The sequence below is a fragment of the Microcaecilia unicolor genome, chromosome 1, assembly GCF_901765095.1.
Source record: "Microcaecilia unicolor chromosome 1, aMicUni1.1, whole genome shotgun sequence".
Taxonomy (NCBI): domain Eukaryota; kingdom Metazoa; phylum Chordata; class Amphibia; order Gymnophiona; family Siphonopidae; genus Microcaecilia; species Microcaecilia unicolor.
Window position 1 is genome coordinate 687,548,737 of NC_044031.1, and position 23,870 is coordinate 687,572,606.

At 44.6% G+C, this 23,870-nt stretch overlaps 1 protein-coding gene across 1 annotated transcript in view; it reads left to right on the forward strand.

Annotated features, from left to right (window-relative positions):
- HERC1 (HECT and RLD domain containing E3 ubiquitin protein ligase family member 1) overlaps nucleotides 1-23,870 on the forward strand; it is a 736,289-nt gene that overhangs the window by 484,169 nt on the left and 228,250 nt on the right. The window contains exons 46-47 of the mRNA XM_030188195.1: nucleotides 2,890-3,158; nucleotides 6,655-6,707. Of these exons, the coding sequence (XP_030044055.1) occupies nucleotides 2,890-3,158; nucleotides 6,655-6,707 (322 nt within the window). The remainder of the gene's footprint in view (nucleotides 1-2,889; nucleotides 3,159-6,654; nucleotides 6,708-23,870) is intronic.

A 23,870-nucleotide genomic window follows, 5' to 3' on the forward strand; every position in this document is an offset into this window, starting at 1 on the left:
GTCTGAACACTATGGACTCATGGGCAAACTGATTTCAACTGAAACTGAACACTGACAAAACACATTGCCTCATCCTCTCATCTCAACACAATACGTACAAACCCACAACCATGAGCACCCCAGACCACACCCTCCCAGATAGCCTGAAAATACTCGGCATTACAATCGACCGCAACCTTACACTTGAGAGCCAAGTGAACTCCACAACTAAAAAAATGTTCCACTCAATGTGGAAACTTAAACGCGTAAAACCTTTCTTCCCGAGGGAAATATTCCGTAACCTAATACAATCAATGGTACTAAGCCATGCAGACTATTGCAACGGAATCTATGCGGGATGTAAAGAACAACTCACAAAAAAAACTCCAGACCGCTCAAAACACAGCAGCCAGGCTGATATTTGGTAAAACACGATTGAAAAGTGCCAAACTCCTCCAAGAAAAACTGCATTGGCTCCCAATCAAAGAACGTATTACCTTCAAAATCTGCACCCTGGTCCACAAAATTATCTACGGCGAAGTCCCAGGCTACATGACAGACCTCATAGATCTACCAACCAGAAACACAACCAGATCATCACAAACATACCTAAACCTCCACTATCCAAACTGCAAAGGACTCAAATACAAAGCAATCTACGCATCCAGCTTCTCCTATATAAGCACACAACTATGGAACTCACTGCCAAAAGCTGTGAAAACAACCTATGACCATCTAAACTTCAGGAAATCACTAAAAACCAAGCTGTTCAAAAAGGCATACCCTACCGACCCAATATAAATGCCTACACTCTGCAACACAGCAATACCAAAGCTCGTAATGGACACTATATAACCTCTCCTCTCTTCCATTCCCATTGTGCCTGAACCTTAATCAACCACAACATCACCATGTATTTGTTTCTCTACCGGACTTGGCGAACGCCTTTACGGTACTATGTAAGCCACATTGAGCCTGCAAATAGGTGGGAAAATGTGGGATACAAATGTAACAAATAAATAACTCAATACAAAGTTATAGATTCTAAAATATCAGATCTCTTGCCTATACAAGGCAATGCAATGTTTTTACCTGGTATTAATAATAAGATTTTCCAGGATTGGGAAAAGAAAAGAACAACACAACTAGAACATGTGTTACTGGCAAATGGTCATCTGCTACCTTTGAAAGAGATAGGAGGAGGTGTCTTGACTTTAGGGGTTGTGTTTGCTTATCACCAATTGAGACACTATATAGTCATGTTGGATATGGATGCTTTGCATGCCAAACATGGTCATAAATTTAGGACCCTCTTGACGAAGGTCTGTAGGGACACTTTGTCGGTATCTGAACTTCATAAACTTCTTTCAGAAATTTCACCTCCCAAAAATGTGAATGATTGATAGCTCATTGGTGTGTAGACTTACATAGATGCCCTAATACCTAGGATCTTTTCAAATTAATATTAAGAATACCAGATCTGGCAGGTAATGCAGAATTACATGAGTGCCAATTCAGGATAATCCATCAAGCTTCCATCCCTCAAACACAAATTTTCTATATGGGGAGGCATAGGCACCCCACTTAGCAAAAAATGTTCTCAAGCGCCAAATTTTTTTTCATTATTTCTGGGACTGTGCAGGTGTAAGGATCTTTTGGAAATCAATTATCCACTTCCTTTAACAATTGTTGTAATCAAAGTTTCCATTTACAGCAACAGGATTCCTTTTAGATAGATTTGAGGTGTTCACATTGCAGAACAGGGGTGGTTGACAACTTATCACAAAGAAGCTTTAATTGGCAAAAGGACTATCCTTAAGGTACGGATGTCTGGAGATCCTCCAGCATTTTGGAATTGGCGTAACAGCCTGTATCAACTACCTAATGCTAGTCTATCCCCTAGATGTAAATGCATTTCTTATCCATCTGAAAACCATATATACAATCCCTCTCCTAGAGCCCATAGTCTTGTGCTTCTCTGCAGTTGAACTTAATGAAGGATCATAGATTGAGAATGTTTCTTAGTACTTACTGGTCTTACAGGATCCCTAACAAATTTATTTTTTGACTAGTGGAGAGATGTCAGAAACTAATCTCTCCTTGGGATTCTGGCAGCTGTTTCATCGCTCAGAAGATTATCTGTTGGGTATTTAGTCTTTTTTTTTTTTTAGTAGGTATATATGATTTCCACTATGGTGGTCCATGATCTTACAGGGAGATGGGGAAGGGTTGGGATTTGGGATTAGTTTAGCCAAAAGTTTAACTGGTACATTGTTGGTATGTTTGATGCAATTCACAATCAAGTTCTAACATTGTTATTTAATTTTGAAATTTCAATAAAAAGATTTAAACATTATTTGTCTCAGACTGTAGTCTTTTTATTTATCTTTACCTTGCATACCAGCTTCTTCCTACCACAATATACACAGACTGCAAAGAAGAAGGCAAATTGATCAACATTTTATCCATTTGTCAACCCTAAGTTTGAGGGTCACCCATGTAAGGCTGATACATCTATCTTGTCCATGGAGAAAGCAGAGTTGCCTACCTACAACAGCTGATCTACTTAACAGGATAAGTTGGCCACACAAGCTTGCCTGCCTTCCCCTAGTCAGCTGAGGCTGCTATCAGCTCAAGTAGAGACTGAGGGAACTGTGATAGGAACACAGAGATGAGAACCTACACATGCCCAATAAAAGCTTCTAGTTTTTTTGGGCCCTGGGAGAGTAAGGTCTGGGTTTTGGTGCTGTTCGATTGTCACCAGTATGTGGCCAGTGAACACCACAGGTTACAGGTAAGCAATTCTGCTTTCTCCTTGCATGTTTAGTGTGTCGATATAGTTATTAAAGTTGTTCAGTGGAGGAATAGTTTGATCTGTTAATTTAAGTAATTTTTCATTTTTTGTTGCAGCATGTGTGTGAATCTGAAGACCGTGAAGAAATGGTTGTGTGTGAGCTTTGTGAAGCCAGTGTTGTCAGCTTCAATCAGCATATGAAAAGAAACCATCCTGGCTGTGGTCGTAGTGCTAACCGGCAGGGCTACCGGAGCAATGGTTCCTATGTGGATGGATGGTTTGGTGGTGAATGTGGAAGTGGAAATCCTTATTACCTTTTGTGTGGCAGCTGCAGAGAAAAATTTTTGGCATCGAAGAGTAAAACAAAGGCATCAACCTCTGAAAGGTAGATAGAAAATTGTACAGACTTGCAGATTGTAACAAAAGACAATTGGAAAATGGTTAAAATGTAGCTAAGAAAGCTCTTTAAGAATACTGTTTCCAGTTTTCAGACCCTCTGTTGCGTGTTGGTTTTATTAGTGGAAAAGAAAGAGTAATAGGAATTGAGCTTTCCCTGGAAGTTCTTTCATGAGTAGAAAAAAGCATCTTATGGGAAGGTTGTTCTGTCCGTCAGTGACATAGTATCAGTGAAGAAAACAGTGAATTAATTGGGATATTTGAGATCTGTGTACTGATAAGTCAGAAGTTGTTTTATTTCTCTTGATCATATTTTGGGTTTAGTAAAGTATTTTACCATGTATGGCTCTATTTAGTTTGCAGAAGATTCCATTTAAAGTGGTCTACCATCAAATCTGTTTAATGTTGGTCAGTATCTGGCTTAACCAATTCTGATTGGTTTACATCAGCTCCCCACCCCACCCCACACACATACACTGCTGTAAGTAATCACACAACATTTTTTGGTTGCCATGCCTGATCATGGACATGTTGCAGAATTTTGGGACACTACCTAGGTTTACACAACATATGCTAGCTAAAAATATTTCCGTTTAGAATAGATTGCTCTTTGAAATTAGCTTACTAAAAATAGTTTGCTACCTTCTTTAATTTTTGGGCTATATAATGATGGTACTTTTGTCTTTTCGGCCTTGTGCCTTGGAAACTAAAGCTTGGTATTCATTACGTGCTGTTCTTGAGTAATCAGCTGAGATTTTTTAAAGCTTGCATATATTGACCAATAGACAGTTGGTCAGTTTGCTAAAACTAACTTGCCACGGCCAGCACTTTCTGTTACCTACACATATGGTTTAATGGTTTTTAGGAAAGAGTAAGAGCCTTAGATTTCCTGAAGAGATTTTTATTTTTCAAATGACATGCTTAAATAGCAAAAGATGTCTGTTTGGCAGCAGTTACAGCAGTTTTGGTAACAATGGCAATTATGCAGTGTACTACAGATCTGTATCATGTGGTCAGCATGTGGTCTGAGTTCCTTTTTCCAGGGCCCAGAAGGACACAAGTTGAGCACAGGTGAAATAATTACTATCTTTGTAATTGTTTGAGGTTTCTGCTTGTCATTTAATTGTCAGTCACACCAAATCTGTGAGTGTACTTGGTTTTTCTCATAGAAAAAAGTTTTCTGTAAAACAATATCTTCAACTCTGTTTTAAGCTACAGGGACTAATCAAAAATTAGACTCTGCCAAATTGATCAGTTAGAAAGCTGTCTGTATTTGATTCATAGCCACTTCCATTCAAAAAAAGGCATACAAAATTGTACATTGCATCTAGATTTACCATTCAGTTTTGTTCATAGTATGCAAAACTGAAAACATATCTATGGTGATGGTCTGGCTTAAAGAAAAGCAATAACCAGTGTAGAAAAATTTAAGGGAACTGAACATACCGGATATCAAACTGGATATCAAATTGAAAAATTATACATTCAACCGAAGTTTGCTGATAATGAAAAAAATCTATGAAACACCTCTATTCATTAATTTAAACAAATGAAATTTTATAGGAAACAGCTCCAGGTAGCTAATCAAACTACTCAAAAGAGCCCGATCATCTCATAGGTTTCTCAATCAGGGGTAAAAAAGAAGCAGTGTAAAAAAAAGCTTTGAATAAAATAGGAGAAAAATGACTGCCCCTAAAAAAATCCCTTGATCGTATTTATGAGAGTGACCACACAGATAATCCCAAAATATAAACCTATAGTTCCAAATTGTACAAAACTGTAAAGAATTCTGCCCATCAAAAAAGTTTAGTCACCAAAGTACTTTATGGCATCTACAAAATAGCACTTGTGATTTGTGTTGCAAACCATACGAGGAGAGACTTGCTGACCTGAACATGTATACCTTGGAGGAAAGGAGAAACAGGGGTGACATGATACAGATGTTCAAATATTTAAAAGGTGTTAATCCGCAAACAAACCTTTTTCGGAAACGGGAAGGCAGTAGAACTAGAGGACATGAATTGAGGTTGAAGGGGGGCAGACTCAGGAGTAATGTCAGGAAGTATTTTTTCACGGAGAGGGTGGTGGATATGTGGAATGCCCTCCCACGGGAGGTGGTGAAGATGAAAACAGTAATGGAATTCAAACCTACGTGGGATAAACACAAAGGCATCCTGTTTAGAAGGAATGGATCCACGGAATCTTAGCAAAGATTATGTGGCGACGGCAGTAATTGGGAAGCATAACCGGTGCTGGGCGGACTTCTACGGTCTATGCCCTGATCATGACTGAATACATATGGATGGGCTGGAGTGTAAATTTTAAGGGGTTTCGACGTTAACCTCAGAACTTAATACAAGAACAGTGCTGGGCAGACTTCTGCGGTCTGTGCCCTGAGAATGGCAAGGACAAATCAAACTCGGGTATAAAGTATCACCTACTATGTAAAATGAGTTTATCTTGTTGGGCAGACTGGATGGACCGTACAGGTCTTTATCTGTCGTCATTTACTATGTTACTATGTAATATCACCAGCCTCGCTTGAACTCCGTCCTATGTTTTCATTACTTCAGACTCTTTCAAACCACATTCGTGTCCCAGAATCGAGGTAATTGTTCTTTCAGTCCTTTTAATGACCAGAGTGCAGAATCTTCAAATTTAACCCCATTAAATGAAAGTTCTGTGAGGATATTCCTCCTGATGCAGCTCATCGTGAAACAGGGTGTCTTTGTTGGGGTTTCTATCATTGTATGGTGAAATGATAGTAGGAACAAAAAACACCAAAAAGATGGGAGTAGACAAATTTAGTTCCATCTAACAGTATTTGCAGTCCATCAATGTAGTACAGTGACTGACACAGTGCTTCGTTTTGTTGCCACATGCGCCTGCCTCAGGAGTCAAGTAAAACACAGTCAAAGTTAATGAGATGAAATAGGCACAACAAGGAGTGGCCTAGTGGTTAAGGGTGGTGGACTTTGGTCCTGGGGAACTTAGGAACTGAGTTCGATTCCCACTTCAGGCACAGGCAGCTCCTTGTGACTCTGGGCAAGTCACTTAACCCTCCATTGCCCCATGTAAGCCGCATTGAGCCTGCCATGAGTGGGAAAGTGCGGGGTACAAATGTAACAAAAAAAAAAAAAAAAGGCATCCAATGGCATATATCAAGACACACTGTCGGGTATGATTGAGAGTGACTCAAACAACTACACGCAATGTAAAGTAACAAGTCTTCAAAGACAGTGAAAACCGTTGATTGAAAGATATCTCTACATATTTAGTGATATTTTGTGGATGCCATAAGTACTTTGGTGACTTTATTTATTTATTTATTTATTTATTTATTTAAATTAATTTATAGAGATGCTTCACAGATTTTCTCATTATCAACAAACTTTTTTTGATTATTTGGTTGTTTGATAAGTTTGCTTCTCCTGATTATTAGTGGTTTATTTATACATTTCCATGCAAGTTTGTTTTTGTGGCAGGTACAAAGGACAAGCTCCAGATTTGATTGGCAAGCAAGACAGTGTTTATGAAGGTAATATGTAAGTCCTAGAATTACAATGCACTTTGTAAAATGTGTTTTAAGAAAAAAGCAAAGTTATGTTTGAAGTTTGGTTTTGCTTTTCCTCTGGTTTGCAAGCGTTTTAGCATAAATTATTGTCTTTATAACTTTCTTAGTTCAAACATTTGTTTTTGAAGTAATAATAAAACAGAACAAAAGCAAGTACATAACTTCCACCCCCATCCCACATACAAAATATAGGAATTTTGCAAAGATAATGTAAGACAGTATGGCTACCCTATCCCTATAGAGCTTCCCCAAGCAGCTTAGAAATCCAGCACTGCAGTGAAACCATGTAGTGCCTTCCATATATTGTTTTAATAGGCAACTAAATCTTCAGAAATCTGTCCAGCTGCCACAATTTTTCTGCTACAATATATTCATACTTATGCACCAAACAGAGTGAATGCCACCAGAAACAGACATTTAAGTGTGAATTATGTTTCTCCAACATTTTGTGACAGTTGACGGGCCACTGTCATCATCAAACACAATAATTTACGGTGTACTCTTTCTGACTTGCCAACATTCATGTTTGGAGACAAAAAGTGTAGCATACAATAAAAGCACTTGAATGTGTGGCACCTACAAACCGCTGCCATACGTGTTCCAAAATTGGAGAACCTGAGGACATAAGTATAACATATGATGCAGCGTCCCAACATTGGTTGCACATACCCAGCACAGATTTGCAAAATGCAGGAATACTACATGCAGTTTGGCAGGAGTCCAGAAATACCCTATGTGACGAGGAGTACAGGGTTTGAAGAAGAAACCCAGGTTTTGCACACTGATTGCTCTGCAACCAGGAATCATTCAATTAATATTAAGAGAATCTGTCCCAATTCTTTGCCCCATATAGTATGTAATCCAGATTAGAAGAGGAAACTTGATACCTAAGCCTTTTGTATATCAGTGATGTTGAAAGATGTGCAAGCTCCGAAAGAGTCTTAAGTTTCAGCAACCAATGCTGTACTGTCGGTCCCTTTGGCTGCTTCCAGTGTGCCGCAATCACAGTTTTAGCTGCTGCCAAACACATTCTTTTAAGTCTACGATGCCATTTCTGTCCTCTTTTATTACCCCACCCCAATAGGCACCATTTCGGGTCCTTGGGAAACAAACCTTCCAATACTACTGATAATTTACTAGTTATTTCTTCCCAAAAGGGCGCAATAGACCTGCATGACCACCAAATATGAAAGTAGCTTCCTTTCTCTGATCCACATCTCCATCGGAAGCTGAAGGGAGCATTTTTTTTTACCTTATCAGGCGTATAATACCACCTACTTAGCACCTTATAGGCGTTCTCTTTAATTAGCACACACACTGACGCCTTTTTCACTTACAAACAAATCCTCTCCCATTCTGTCATACTCATATCACATTGTAAATCCTCTTCCCAAGCCCTCATGTATGCTAGTTTAGTCGTGAATTTCCCTCTAATATGTAGATATAATCTGGAAATGCCTCTCCTCCCTGTACCAAGAGGTCATTCTTAAGCCATCCTTGCCCTCTTACAAATGTTCTAATCTGAATATATGCAAATAGGTCCGTTTCTGGTAACCCATATGATCTCTGGAGTTCCCCAAACTCCCTCATTTTTCCTTCGTCCAAGAAGTCTCTACATTTTTGCAGACCTTTTCTTTCCCATTCCCTAAACACTCCCCCCCCCTCCCCCCCCCCCCCCCCCCCCCCCAGATGGGAATTCCGGCTCCTGCATGATCTTAGCAAGGGTTGAAAGTTTTCTACCTCCCCTAAGCTTTCCTTTCAACGTTTCCCATACATTTATTAAATGCACCACAAATGGGTTATCCCCTTGTTGCCTGGAAGCTTCCTTTGTTCTAGAAACCCACAAACTCCCCTCTAAATTCCATCCTGGTGCAAAAGCCTGCTCCAACCTCATTATTGGCGATTTATCCCCTCTAGACCATTCTGCTATTTGTTTTAATTGAGCCGCCTGAAAATACCATACTAGATTTGGCATTCCTCTCCCTCCCTGTTCAATCCCTCCCCACATAATCTTTTTAGCAATCCTCGCTTGTTTCCCTCCCCAGGTGAACCTTAACATATCTGCTTGCATTCTATTTAATTCCTGCTTGGGGATCCCCACTGGGAGTGTCTGGAAGAGGAACAGCAATCTGGGCGCGATATTCATTTTAATCACTGCTATCTTTCCCCACCAAGACAACTACCCATTTTTCCACCTGCTCATGTCCATTCTTATCTCCCGCATCAGGGGCATGTAATTCAATTTATATAATAGTGCCAGATCTTTAGGAAGCTGTATGCCTAGATATCGAAAACTAACATTCACTTTCTTAAAGGAGAGTGGGCGGAGCATGCCTGCTATCTCTTGATCCGTAATCGTTATCCCCATTATTTCAGACTTATCATAATTGACCTTGAATCCAGAAATCTCACCAAAGACTTGGAGTTCTCTACATAAGCTAGGCAATGTTTCCTTTGGATTTTTGACATAAAATATCATCTACGAATAAGGCGATCTTATGCTCCCTCCCTCTGGCCAGGAACCCTTGTATATTATGGGCTTCCCTAATTGTTTGCGCAAATGGTTCTATTGCTATAGCAAATAGGAGTGGTGATAGTGGGCACCCCTGTCTAGTACCTCTGTGGATAGAAAACTGCTCGTAGTAACCCCCATTGACTTTAATCCCTGCCACTGGGGCTGCATATAACCCTGTCAACCACTTTATGATTCCTGGGCCAAATCCCAGTTTACCCAGAACCTCCCAGAGGTAGTCCCACTCCACTCTATCAAACGCCTTCTCTGCGTCTGTTGCTAGGAGTGCAAATGCCTCACCCTGTTGCTGTGCTCCCCATACCACATTCAGGGTTCTCCTACTACTACTACTACTATTTAGCATTTCTATAGCGCTACAAGGCATACGCAGCGCTGCACAAACATAGAAGAAAGACAGTCCCTGCTCAAAGAGCTTACAATCTAATAGACAAAAAATAAATAAAGTAAGCAAATCAAATCAATTAATGTGAACGGGAAGGAAGAGAGGAGGGTAGGTGGAGGCGAGTGGTTACAAGTGGTTACGAGTCAAAAGCAATGTTACAGAGGTGGGCTTTCAGTCTAGATTTAAAGGTGGCCAAGGATGGGGCAAGACGTAGGGGCTCAGGAAGTTTATTCCAGGCGTAGGGTGCAGCGAGACAGAAGGCGCGAAGTCTGGAGTTGGCAGTAGTGGAGAAGGGAACAGATAAGAAGGATTTATCCATGGAGCGGAGTGCACGGGAAGGGGTGTAGGGAAGGACGAGTGTGGAGAGATACTGGGGAGCAGCAGAGTGAGTACATATATAGGTTAGTAGAAGAAGTTTGAACAGGATGCGAAAACGGATAGGGAGCCAGTGAAGAGTCTTGAGGAGAGGGGTAGTATGAGTAAAGCGACCCTGGCGGAAGATGAGACGGGCAGCAGAGTTTTGAACCGACTGGAGAGGGGAGAGGTGACTAAGTGGGAGGCCAGCAAGAAGCAGATTGCAGTAGTCTAGACGAGAGGTGACAAGGGTGTGGATGAGGGTTTTGATAGAGTGCTCGGAAAGAAAGGGGCGGATTTTACGGATGTTGTAAAGAAAGAAACGACAGGTCTTGGCGGTCTGCTGGATATGAGCAGAGAAGGAGAGAGAAGAGTCAAAGATGACCCCAAGGTTTCGAGCTGAGGAGACAGGGAGAATGAGAGAGCCATCAACAGAAATAGAAAACGGGGGGAGCGGGGAGGTGGGTTTGGGGGGGAAAATGAGAAGCTCGGTTTTGGTCATATTTAATTTCAGGTGGCGTTGAGACATCCAGGCAGCAATGTCAGACAAGCACGCTGAAACTTTGGTTTGGATGCAAGGTGAGATATCAGGGGTAGAAAGGTAGATTTGGGAATCATCAGCATAGAGATGGTAGGAAAAGCCATGGGATGAGATTAATGAACCAAGGGAAGAAGTGTAGATAGAAAAGAGGAGGGGACCAAGAACAGAACCCTGAGGTACGCCGACAGGCAGAGGGATAGAAGTAGAAGAGGATCCACCAGAGTGAACACTAAAGGTGCGGAGGGAGAGGTAGGAAGAGAACCAGGAAAGGACAGAGCCCTGGAAACCAAGTGAGGACAGGGTATCGAGAAGTATGCTGTGATCGACAGTGTCAAAGGCAGCGGAAAGATCAAGAAGAATGATGTTGTCCGCCACTTGCCGCCGCGGTATAAAGCCCAATTGGTCTACATGAATTGTCTGAGGTAAGACCTTATTCATTCGTTCTGCATAACTTTTGGTCAGGATTTTAACGTCAACATTGATTAAAGATATGGGTCTGTATGACCCACAGACTGTTGGATCCCTTCCCGGTTTATGAATAACTGAAATGCCTGCCATATGCATACTTGGAGGCAGGTGCCCTGTTGTAAAACATTCATTTCCTACCCTATGTAAAAACTTTATAGAATTTGGCTGTGAATCCGTCCATTCCTGGTGCTTTACCCCCTTTTAGCCCTTTAATTACATCTAATATTTCTTCTAGCACGATGGGCCTATCCAGCTCTGCCTTTTGTTCCTCTGTCACTTGTTTGAGATCCAACTCATGAAGATAACTCTGTATCTTTGCTCTTGGCCCTACAGTTTCTTTTGAGTAAAGCCCTGTATAGTATTGAACAAATTGGTCCCTAATCTCTTCATCTTGATACAATATCTTATCTCCTGCCCCTTTTATTTTTGTAATGTTGTTATGTATTTGCCTCTGGCGCAGGCTCCTGGCCAGCATCCTGCTCGATTTATTACTATACTCAAACTTTTGTTGCAGGACTCTTCTATGAAATTCCATCTGCTTTATTTGAAGCTGCTGTAGCTCTGCTCTACAAATTTGTAGGTTCCGTAAGGCCTCTCGGCTTAGGTTACCCTGATGTTGGGCCTCTATCCTTGCCAATCTCTGCCTTATATCCAATTCTCTACGTCTTGCTTCTCTCTTCCTACGTGCCCCTCTTTGTATCAGATGACCTCTGAGCACCGCTTTAAGCGCGTCCCACACTATGCCATCTGACACCTCCCCCTTATCGTTATGATACAGATAATCCTTTATAGCTACTCTCAGATTTTGGCACTCTTGCTCTTCCTCTAATAAAGACTTATTTAGTCTCCACACTGTTGCTTTCCTCTCCCCTATAAGTCCCTTCAACTGGGTCCATGCCGGAGCATGATCGGATACATGTATGCTTCCTATTTCCGATTCCATAACCTCTCCCCACAAACGTCTAGAGCACCATACCACATCCAACCTAGTATATACTTGTGCGTGTGAAAAGAAGGAATACGACTTTTGCCCTGTATGCTGCAACCTCCAGATATCTATTAAATCTAAATCTTTGATCAGTCTTAGTAATTTTACCCAGCCTGCCTGCACACCCCCTAGTGTCCCTTTAGAGTGGTCCAGGTTTGTCAGTGTCATATTAAAATCCCCACCCACTATTATCTTCCCTGAGGCAAACCGTGATAGTTCTATCTGCAACTTTTCAAAAAATGCCCCTTGGCCCTCATTAGGTGTGTAGACATTCACAAATGTAATGGGGATATTTTGTATTTTTCCCTTCACAGCTATGCATCTCCTCTCACTCTCCATATATGTCTCTTCCTGGTTAAACTGCACCGCCTCCTTTATATATATTACCAGTCCTCCCTTTTTCCCTCCTCTTGGATCAGCCACAGTGTAATCGTGTCCCAGTTTTTTATAGTGAAGCAACCTAGTGTCTTTCTTCTGTACATGTGTCTCTTGGAGCAATACTACATCCCACTGCATTTTACATAGTTCTCTAAAAATAATACTTCTCTTACCAGGATTATTCAAGCCATTCACATTCCACATACCCACTTTCATCCCTAATCTAGCATCCCCCCTCCCCTCCCCTGTCCCCCCTCCCCTAGTCCCCCGGAACTGGCTGCTCATCTCGTCTGCCAGTTGATTCCCTAAGGAAGTGACGAGCCGCTGGAGGCCATTTGTTCCTCCATTTTTCCCGGGTCTTTCACACCTCTTCATTCACTCATCACTCACTCACCCATGCATTTTCCCCCCTACAATTGATACGTTCCCTATTTTCATAACATACTACAATACTATATGAATATTCAAACCACATAAGTCTCTCTTCAGGTGTTCTCTTCCATCCGAGGGGCCCGCTCCTCTGCTGCAGTATTGTTCTTGCGGCCACCTTGTTGTTTCGTCCATCCGTTGTGCTTCTTCGTGGTGTTTGTTGGCGAGGGTATCGAGGACACTGCTCCCCCTTTAGGCAAATCTGTGCATCCCAGAGCTGCTAGAATCTTCCATGCTCCGTCCGGCTTCTGCACTCTTTGTGATTTACTCCCTACTGTTACTTGTAGGCCAACAGGGTAAAGCCACCTATAGCGTAGTCCCTGGCGCTGCAGATAAGATGTTATTTCTCGGAAATCTCTCCGTTTTTGTAGAGTCTTGCTCGCCAGATCTTGGAACACTTGTACCTTAACAGATTTCCAGATAATGTCCCCAATGGTGCAAGCCTTGCACCATATAGAGTCTTTCAGCTGGTATTTGTGGAAACATACCACTATATCCCTAGGAGTGTCTCCTCTTTGCAGTCTTGCACTTGTATGTGCTCTGTCAATCTGTATGCTTGCTCGATCTAGCTGCTCCTGTGCTCCTTGTCCTTGTTGGAGGATAAAGGCACTCAGCTCTTGAACAGTCATTTTAGCATCTTTATACTGCTCCTCTTCAGGGATCCCCCTGAAGCGGAGATTGCATCGCCGTGACCTATTTTCAAGATCTTCCATCTGTTGCTCAAGGTCTGCCCTCAGACGGCGTTCATTTTCATAGTTTTTAGTAAGCCCCTGCAGGTCCTCCACTATTTCCTCAACTTGTGCTTCCGTTTCTGCCACTCTGGTCCCGATATCTTTCACTTCTTCCCGAAGTTCTGCAACCGAGGCTTGAATGCCCTTCCTGGTGGCTATCATTTCCGCTTTAAGTTCTTTAAACCAGCGGGCTATTTCGCTTTTCATGGTGCTCTCCTCTCCGGCGCTCATTTCTTCAGGTTCATTTTCCGCCCCCAAATCCTCCGGCGCCATCTTGGCCCCTCGTGCTGGCGTGCTTGATTTCACGCTCTTCAGCGTTTTCTCCGATGCTGCTGCATATTGGTATTTCGCCAGCTTTTTCCGAGCTGCCATCCTTTGGAGAGATGGGTCACGTACTTTGAGTGAGTTATCGAGTTATTCTCCCGGTTTTTTCTGTATCTTTAAGCACGGCTCCCGCGGAGCCTCCATCAGGTCTCCGTGACGTCACTTCCTCCCCTGAAAGCAAGCATTATTATACAGTGCAGTACTACTACTACTCAACATTTCTAAAGCGCTACCAGACTTACGCAGCGCTGTACAGTCGAAAAGTATTATTAAAGATTACCTGCACCTCCAACGTAGACTTGAAAATTGCATTATTTTTCAGAGATGCAGGCAGACTAGTGCCTAGTAGAAACAGCAGCTTAAATGGTGAGATGAATGAATGCTCTAGGCGAATGCTCTGGGGAGAATAGAGGTGTCACACATTCAGAAGATATTCTGCTGTAATATAAAGGCCAGATGGTAATGGAAAAAGTGTGGAAAAATTGTACCCTCACAGACCTTTGTTTTCTGCAAAGTATATAGTGCAATTCTAGGACACCAAGGTTGTCATTGAAACTCTAGAAGCATCTTATCGATTTTAACATAGAAATCTGTAGAAAATAATATTGGAATCATACCCATACTATAAATGAATACTGGAGCAATAGACATTTTGATGGTCTCTACCCTTCCCCACTATGTATGAAACAATGGAGATTGTTGGGAACACAAATCCTTTACTTTTTATAAGAGACTAGTAAAAAAGGCCCATTTCTGAGACAAATGAAACGGGCGCTAGCAAGGTTTTCCTCGGAGTGTGTATGTTTGGGAGAGTGTATGTGAGAGTGACTGTTTGAGAGTCAGAGTGAAAGTGTGTGTGAGAGAGAGTGAGTCTGGGTGTGAGTGTGAGAATGAGAGTGTGTGCAAGTGTGTATGTGAGACACAGTGTGATAGAGAGTGTGTGTGTGTGGCCATCCATGCTCCTCTGTCCCCTGCCCCCTCCATTCATCCCTTTCCAGCATTTCCCCTCTTTGCCTGAGGCCTGCCCTGCAATCCATATCCATCCATGCCCATCTGTCCCCTCCATTCATCCCTATCCAGCAATTCCCCTTTCCCTGAGCCCTGCCGTCCCAATCCATGGCCATCCATGTTACTCTGTCACCTGCCCCCTCCATTCATCCCTATCCAGCATTTGCCCTCTCTGCCTGAGGCCTGCCCTGCAATCCATGCTCCTCTGTCCCCTGCCCCCTGCATTCATCCCTTTCCAGCATTTCCCCTCTCTGCCTGAGGCCTGTCCTGCAATCCATATCCATCCATGGCCATCTGTCCCCTTCATTCATCCCTATCCAGCAATTCCCCTTTCCCTGAGCCCTGCCCTCCCAATCCATGGCCATCCATGTTACTCTGTCCCCTGCCCCCTCCATTCATCCCTTTCCAGCATTTCCCCTCTGTGCCTGAGGCCTGCCCTGCAATCCATATCCATCCATGCCCATCTGTCCCCTCCATTCATCCCTATCCAGCAATTCCCCTTTCCCTGAGCCCTGCCGTCCCAATCCATGGCCATCCATGTTACTCTGTCACATGCCCCCTCCATTCATCCCTATCCAGCATTTGCCCTCTCTGCCTGAGGCCTGCCCTGCAATCCATGCTCCTCTGTCCCCTGCCCCCTCCATTCATCCCTTTCCAGCATTTCCCCTCTCTGGCTGAGGCCTGTCCTGCAATCCATATCCATCCATGCCCATCTGTCCCCTTCATTCATCCCTATCCAGCAATTCCCCTTTCCCTGAGCCCTGCCCTCCCAATCCATGGCCATCCATGTTACTGTGTCCCCTGCCCCCTCCATTCATCCCTCTCCAGCATTTCCCCTCTCTGCCTGAGGCCTGCCCTGCAATCCATATCCATCCATGCCCATCTGTCCCCTCCATTCATCCCTATCCAGCAATTCCCCTTTCCCTGAGCCCTGCCGTCCCAATCCATGGCCATCAATGTTACTCTGTCACCTGCCCCCTCCATTCATCCCTATCCAGCATTTCCCCTCTGTGCCTGAGGCCTGCCCTGCAATCCATGCTCCTCTGTCCCCTGCCCCCTCCATTCATCCCTTTCCAGCATTTCCCCTCTCTGGCTGAGGCCTGTCCTGCAATCCATATCCATCCATGCCCATCTGTCCCCTTCATTCATCCCTATCCAGCAATTCCCCTTTCCCTGAGCCCTGCCCTCCCAATCCATGGCCATCCATGTTACTCTGTCACCTGCCCCCTCCATTCATCCCTATCCAGCATTTCCCCTCTCTGCCTGAGGCCTGCCCTGCAATCCATGCTCCTCTGTCCCCTGCCGCCTCCATTCATCCTTTTCCAGCAAGTCCCCTCTCTCCCTTCCATGACCCCCCCCCCTCGCATCCATGGTCCTCTCTCTCCCATGTCCCAGCCTGGCCCGCGCTCTTCTTCTCCCCCCCTTCGCATCCATGCATCCGTTTTTTTTTTTTTCTTCTTTTAAAATGTACCTCCGTGGCGGTTCCGGCAGCGAAGCGTCAGGGAAGGAGGCGGCGCTCCCGACGTCTAGGTTTCCCTTCGCTGTGTTCCGCCTTCTTTTGACGTCATCCTTGACGTCAGAAGAAGGCGGAACACAGCGAAGGGAAGGCTAGACGTCGAGAGCGCCGCCTCCTTCCCTGACGCTTCGCTGCCGAGCGATGCGATTGGTTGAGTGTCATTGCTCCGCCCTCGACGTCATCACGTTTGACGCGTGGGCGGGGCAGACACAATGCGATCTCACCCCCTTCACTTTTGGCTAAAAGAGGCTTCATAGAACGTTGGAGGTGCGTTTTATATAGAGAGACTAGTAAAAAAGGCCTGTTTCTGTGAGAGATGAAACGGGTGCTAGCAAGGTTTTGGTGTCCAGTGAGCCTCCTGTTCCCCGGCCCCCCCTGCAGCCACCCATCGTCAGCGACCCAGCTGTCCCCCAACCCCCCTCCAGACACCTGTCCGCTCCGTGATGCGGGTTCCGTATGAAAAATGGCCGCCAAGGGGCAGGGGGAGATCGCGTTTCGTGAAGTGTCAGTTCTCCACCCTAATCGTCATCACGTTGTGACGGGAGGGCGGGGCACACAGTCATGGGCAAAAAGGATATCTCGACGCCTCACGCTTCAGGTTGAGGCTTCATTTAGAACGTTGGGGTTGTGAATTATGTGCGGATGGGGCGTGGCTGAGGGCGGGTCTATGAGTGACAGTGAGTGAGTGTTGCTGACAGCCTAGCCTACCAACAGTGCAGGGCTTCAGTGTTTCCCTCCCACCGAGTGAGCTTCAGAATGTTGCAGGTGAGAATTATTTATATAGATATTGTTAATTTTTCTATCATGTCAGAGAAGGTGGGCAATAGTTTTATACCCAAATATTTTATTCCTGTGATCTGGTATTGGAATAGAAATGTTGCCACAGATTCTTAGAACTGTGCAGATTTTTTTTTATATATTCAGACATTTCTCCAAAATTGTCAGTGAGGTTGAGAAGAGGGAGGTATAGTGCTTTCTGGATTTGTAAGGTAAAACATATCATCAGCATATTCTGTTCCCCAATGTAATGCTCTTGATAGTTCACACTGGTGTAATGCATATGATTGAACACCTTTTCAGCATCTAGCAGTACCAAGAGGGCAGGTCTGTCCAGACCCTGTGCCAAGTGCATAAGATGGAGGTACAGTCTGATATTATGGGGTAAAAGTCTACCTTTTATAAAGCCCATTTCTATGAATAAAGCATTGTAGGGGAATGTTAAGGGGATTCACAACTGCTTGTCCCAGGATTGGTAACATGGAATATTGTTGCTAATTGGGTTTCTGCCAGGTACTTGTGACCTTGCTTGGTCACTGTTTGGAAAACAGGATACTGGACTACATGGACCATTGGTCTGACCCAGTATGGCAACTCATGTTCTTATGTTATGTAATTTTAGCATAGATCTTAGCATATAGGTTAATTAGCGAGGTTGGTCAAAAATTTGCCACCTACAATGGGTCTTTGCCAGGCTTAGGCAAGATAACAGGGCTTCCATGATGGTACCATACATGTGTCCTAAATCAAAAAAACTTGTTACACATTAAGTAATTGAGGGACCAGAAAGACCTGGAAACTGCATTAGAATTCAACAGTGAAACCATCTGTTCTAAGTGTGTTATTGCATTGTAAAAATTTTATCACTTCAGAAATCTCTTGAGCAGTACTTGGAGCTTCTAATCTCTCTCTTTCCAAGGTGACAATTTCAGACCACAAATCATATTTAAAAAATAACTACATATTACGCTGACTCTAGGCATACGTACTCAGACTGATAAAACTGAATATAAAAATCATAGAATTGTTCAATAATTTGATCTTGCCTAGTTAAAACTTTGCCCAGCAGAGTTCTTGATGGAATGTATTAACTCCTTGTGCCTCTTACCCTTCAGACAAGCAGCAAGCACTTTTCTCACTTTATTGGTTGTGGCGAAATAAGAAACATGCTGAATATGCAGTTCTTTACTAACAACCATGCTGGTTAGCAAATTATATTAGAATTTGAGCTTAATCAATTTTTGAAGAGTGGCTTCTTCTATTGTTGGATATCAAGTTTTAAAAGGGTCATTTCCCCCTATGCCTTTGCTTGCTCTTAACACTATAGTATTATCTCCCCACATATGTATGCTTTCAGATACAAGTGCTGACTCATTTGTTAATTTTCAAGAAAAAGTAAGGGTGGCATTTTAGATCCTGTAAAAATGCACTATTGAGCCTTCAGAGAGAGCGAGGTTGACCTTTGTTCACCGTGCTAAAAGTCAAAAACACATGGAATGATCCGAAATAAAGGGAGTGTTAATGTGAACTGTTTCTACCTTGCTGGATCACATTTCTGGAGACTAAAATCAGTTCTAGAGAACGGCTAATGTATTGGGGACATGAACATGAACTCTTGCAACAACCTCCTAAGTATCCACAAGACCCAAGGAGAGGATATACTTGTGCACATCTCTCAATCCTTAAGACGTTTTACACCACGGTTGATCAACCAAAGATCTCATAGCTGATTAAAATCACCAGCCAGCACAATTGATCAATTGGCCATCTCTGCTAACACCGTGGCCAGGTCCTTAACTTGTTTGTCCTCAAAGTTTTGTTTTCACCCTAGATTTTGTGATAAAGTCACCCCCAGGATAGTTGGGTTAAGGCAGCTTCAGTCTGAACTACAAGTCCCAGAAGGCATTGCAAGCAAGGAGCCAGGGGTGAGATGGAAAACCCGGACTGGACTCCTAGCTGCAAGAAGGGAGGACATGGGTGTAAGCTAATATGAGGTGTAGATTGGCTGCCCTAGGGGGGGAAAGAGAGCTAGGAAACCCTGTGTGCAGGAGCTCCTCATTAGGCTCATGCTCAACCCAGCTGGTATGGATGTGTAGAGAAGCTGAGTGGAGAATGATTGGTTGTGAAGGCAGAAGCCAGGGATTGATTAGGAAGGGGGGAAGGAGTCTCAGCAGTTCAGTTCAGGGAGAGCAGCAAGGAAGGTGAAAAGCAGTTGCAGGCTGAAAACCCTTGGGCAGGGAGGTCCCTAAAGTACTGAAGTCTGAGAGGCAGTTGCAGGCTGAAAACCCTTGGGCAGGGAGGTCCCTAAATTACTGAAGTCTTGGAAGGATTTGCAGGCTGAAAATCCTTGGGTAAGAAGAAGTCCCTAAAGTATTGACCTTACTAGTGAAGCTGTTGCAGGGGGAATCCCTTGGGTGTGAGAAGTCCCTAAAATATGGAGCTCAGTATGAGGGTGAAGAGAATAGAAGTATAACTGCTGCTTTGTGAGTTAACTATGATGATGAATTCAATGGACTGCTGCTGTTGGGACTGTGTACTAGAAACCTGCATGGAATAAAGTCCTTGAGTTTGAAGTTACTGGTGGATATCTGTTTTCTTCATTGTACCGGGAGATTGTTCTATCTCTGGCTGCACAAGAGAGGCGCTTGGTTACAATTTCTAAACACAGTTTTGGAACACTGAGCAAAAATGGGTTAAAGAACAAAGAAGAATTACCATTAGGAGCATAACTATTAAATATAGTGATATCTTACCAACCAGGGTGAGAATTATAGAGACCCATTGACCTTGGACACACATTTAGATCCAGTAATGTGTACGTTAGCAAGTTTAACTAGCATGAAAACTCTGCACTTTTTATAGACTGTCAGAGAATAAATACATTTTCACAGGACAAATAGGCTCCAATATTCTCACAAGTGGGTAAACGCTGATCTGTGTCTCCTGGTCCATCATTTATGCCATAGTAAAAAGTTAGAGCTTTGTGAAGTGCAAGCCACTCTCCACTGCACATGCGTGCCTTCCCACCCACCACACAAATATGGACCCCTACGTTCTGCAGCTGCGTTTTTAATCACTCTCCTCACATGTCCGGTTTAAAAGAGCTTTTTTGAGTTCCTTCGGCTATTTTTTCTTTAGTTTTTTTGTTCTGGGTTTTCTTTTTTTAACCCCTTAAAACCGCCTTTTTATCTTAGAGTTATTTTCGACGTCACAGGTCTTTTTTAGGCCCTGACTCCGGACGGGTTCTTCCCTTCTTTTTTGTGTGCCTTTGCCCCTTTTTCAGGCACCATTGAGTCGTTTGATTTGGCTAGTGAGGTTTTCCCGTCCATGCCCACGAAGACTCCCAGTGGCTTGAAGTGCTGTACCCGGTGCAACTGGACCATCTCGGGGAAGGACACACATTCTTGGTGTCTGCAGTGTCTTGACTAACTGTGTTCTCTGTCTTCGCGTGAAGAAGAGGACTCAGGTTTCCCGAGAGGCTCAACAAGAGAAGATTTTTGGAGCCAGGTCCGGTTCCTCGACATCGGCATCTACGTTGAGCATCGTACCTGCATCAGGAGCCTTGGTAAATATGGCTACCTCGAGACCTGTAGACACTGTCTCAAGGCCTCCAGCTGTTCAGACCCCCGGGGACCATCTATCATGGGACCCGACCCAGAGGAGATATGAGCATTCGTCATTGTCCTTGTCGGCACCAAGGAGCCTAGGTGACGTGCTTTGGGCGAAAGCCAAGAAGCACCGTCATCGGTCACCCTCGATACATGGTGCCGGGAGCTCCGAGGCGTTGAGGGATTCGGCACCCAAGAAGCATCGAAACTGGGAGGACCACTCTCCTTCCACACAGGAGGTGCCGATGTGACTATCTCCAAGCAGCTGAGATCCTGCTCCCGTATCAGCCCCAGTGGTTCTGCAACCTGCGTCTCAGCCGGCACCCCAGCTTTTCCTGATGTCGACCGTTCGATGAGCGCATCCGGGCCTTGCTTCCTGAGCTGCTGGATGGCCTTATGCAGCAATGTGCATCTGTATCAGGGGTGCTTACGCCTACCATACCTTCCTTTGCGGCCCCACATGGCCAAGAAGATTGACCCCCAGTATCGAATCCACAGTGAACCTGGGTTTGTAAGCCCTCAGTTGCCTCATGATTCCTTGGTGGTGGAATCCATTCTAGGGACTATGTCTCAGCTCCGACAGGCAGAAAAGCTAGAACCCTGGACTCTTTTGGGAAGAAGATGTATCAGCCTTCAATGCTGATCTCCCGTATTCAGTCATACCAGCTTTTCACGAGAATTCACTTGCGAAACTCGGAGAGACAGCTGTCAGACTTGGTCAGTAGGCTCTGGAGCAGGCCGAGCCTTTCCGCCAGTTGGTCAAGCAACAGAAGGCGTGTCGCAAGTTCTTGGCTGGGGCACTTACGACACTTTTGTTGTGGCACCCAGGATCTCTGCCCAAAGTATAGCAATGCTCAGACGCTCATGGCTGCGTGTTTCTGACTTGGAACATTATGTTCAGCAGAGGTTGGCAGATGCCCCTTGCCGGGGGCATAACCTTTTTGGAGAGAAGGTGGAGGAGGTTGCCGACCACATCAAGAAATACACTGATACCATCTCTTCTCTCTCCCATTGGGCACCTTCTGCTTCTGCCTCCTGATCTAGGAGGCTTTTTGACAAGCCACGGAGTAGTCCCTACAACTATTCTAGGCCTAACTAAAATCCTGTGGCTTGTCAGCCTGCTCAGGCTCAGCCCCAGTGAGCTCGTTCACATCAACAGCGTGCGCCTAAGGCCCCTGATGCTCCCCAGTCAAAGCAAGGGACAAGCTTTTGACTGACTCCAGCAGAGCATAGCTGCGATCAGTGTCCATCCCAGATGACTTACCGGTTGGGGGGAGGTTAAACTTTTTTCACCAAAGGTGGCCTCTTATAACCTCCGACCGGTGGGTTCTTCAATTAGTCCATCTTGGATAAACCCTCAGTAAACCTCCAAATTGCCCACCAAGAGCTCATTCATTCAGCTCTCAGCACAGGCAGGTACTTGCAGAGGAACTCTCCGCCCTTCTAAAGGCCCATTCGGTCAAACCCATTCCATCAAGGGAGGAAGGGCAGGGATTCTATTTCAGGTACTTCCTTGTGCACAAAAAAGACGGGGGGGGGGGGGGTGCGTCCCATCCTAGACCTGAGGACCCTGATCAAATTCCTAGTTTGAGAACAGTTCAGGATGGTTTCCCTGGGCACCGTTCTCCCCATGATTCAGAAGGACAATTGGTTATGCTCTGTGGTCTTGAAGGATGCATATACTCACATCCCGATACTTCCAGCCCACCAGAAGTATCTTTGATTTCAGCTGGGAACACATCACTTTCAGCACTGCATGTTGCCTTTTGGCCTTGCGTCAGCTCCAGGGTCTTCACCAAATGTCTAGCGGTAGTCACAGTGTCGCTACACAGACTTGGGAGTCCATGTGTTTCCCTATCTCGATGATTGGCTGCTAAAGAGCACCTTGGAGGCCAGTGCTAAGGAGTCCATGCGGATGACTATTCAGGTGCTCGAGTTACTAGGATTCGTAATACACTACCCCAAATCCCTTCTCCATCCTGTTCAATGATTGGATTTCATAGGAGCCCTGCTCGACACACAGACGGTTCGAGCCTACCTTCAGGAGACATGAGCGGACAATCTTGTCTCCTTAGTATCCAAGGTTCGTGCCTCTCAGCAGGTCACATCTCTGCAGATGTTGAGATTGTTGGCCACATGGCTTCCACAGTGTATGTTACGCCCATGGCATATATTCAAATGAAATCAGCTCAATGGACCCTGGCTTCTCAGTGGTATCAACTACTTACTACTACTTAACATTTCTAAAGTGCTACTAGGGTTACGCAGCGCTGTACAATTTAACATGGAAGGACAGTCCCCTGCACAAGGAGCTTACAATCTAAAAGACAGGAGTACAATCTAAAGACAATCTAAACAATCTAAAGACAAGTGTAGAGTCCGTCTGATAGGGCATACTATATTTCACGAAAGGTTAGGTGCCGAAAGCAGCATTGAAGAGGTGAGTTTGAAGCAGGGATTTGAAGATGGATAGGGAGGGGGCTTGGCGTAGGGGTTGAGGAAGATTGTTCCAAGCATAGGGTGAGGCAAAGCAGAATGAGCGGAGCCTGGAGTTGGCAGTGGTGGAGAAGGGAACTGAAAGGAGGGATTTGTCCTGTGAGCGGAGGTTACGGGCGGGAACATAGGGGGAGATGAGGGTAGTGAGGAGCCGCAGACCGGGTGCATTTGTAGGTAAGGAAGAGAATCTTGAATTGTATGCGGTATCTGATCGGAAACCAGTGAAGTGACTTGAGGAGAGGGGTGATATAAGTATATCAGTTCTGGCGGAATATAAGACGTGCGGCAGCGTTCTGAACGGATTGAAGGGGGGATAGATGGCTAAGTGGGAGGCCGGTGAGGAGTAAGTTGCAGTAGTCAAGGCGAGAGGTAATGAGAGCGTGGACGAGAGTTCGTGTGGTGTGCTCAGATAGGAAAGGGCGAATTTTGCTGATGTTGAAGAGGAAGAAGCGACAGGTCTTGGCAGTCTGTTGGATATGCGCAGAGAAGGAGAGGGAGGAATCGAAGATTACTCTGAGGTTGCGGGCAGATGGGACGGGGAGGATGAGGGTGTTATCAACTGAGATAGAGAGTGGAGGAAGAGGAGAGGTGGGT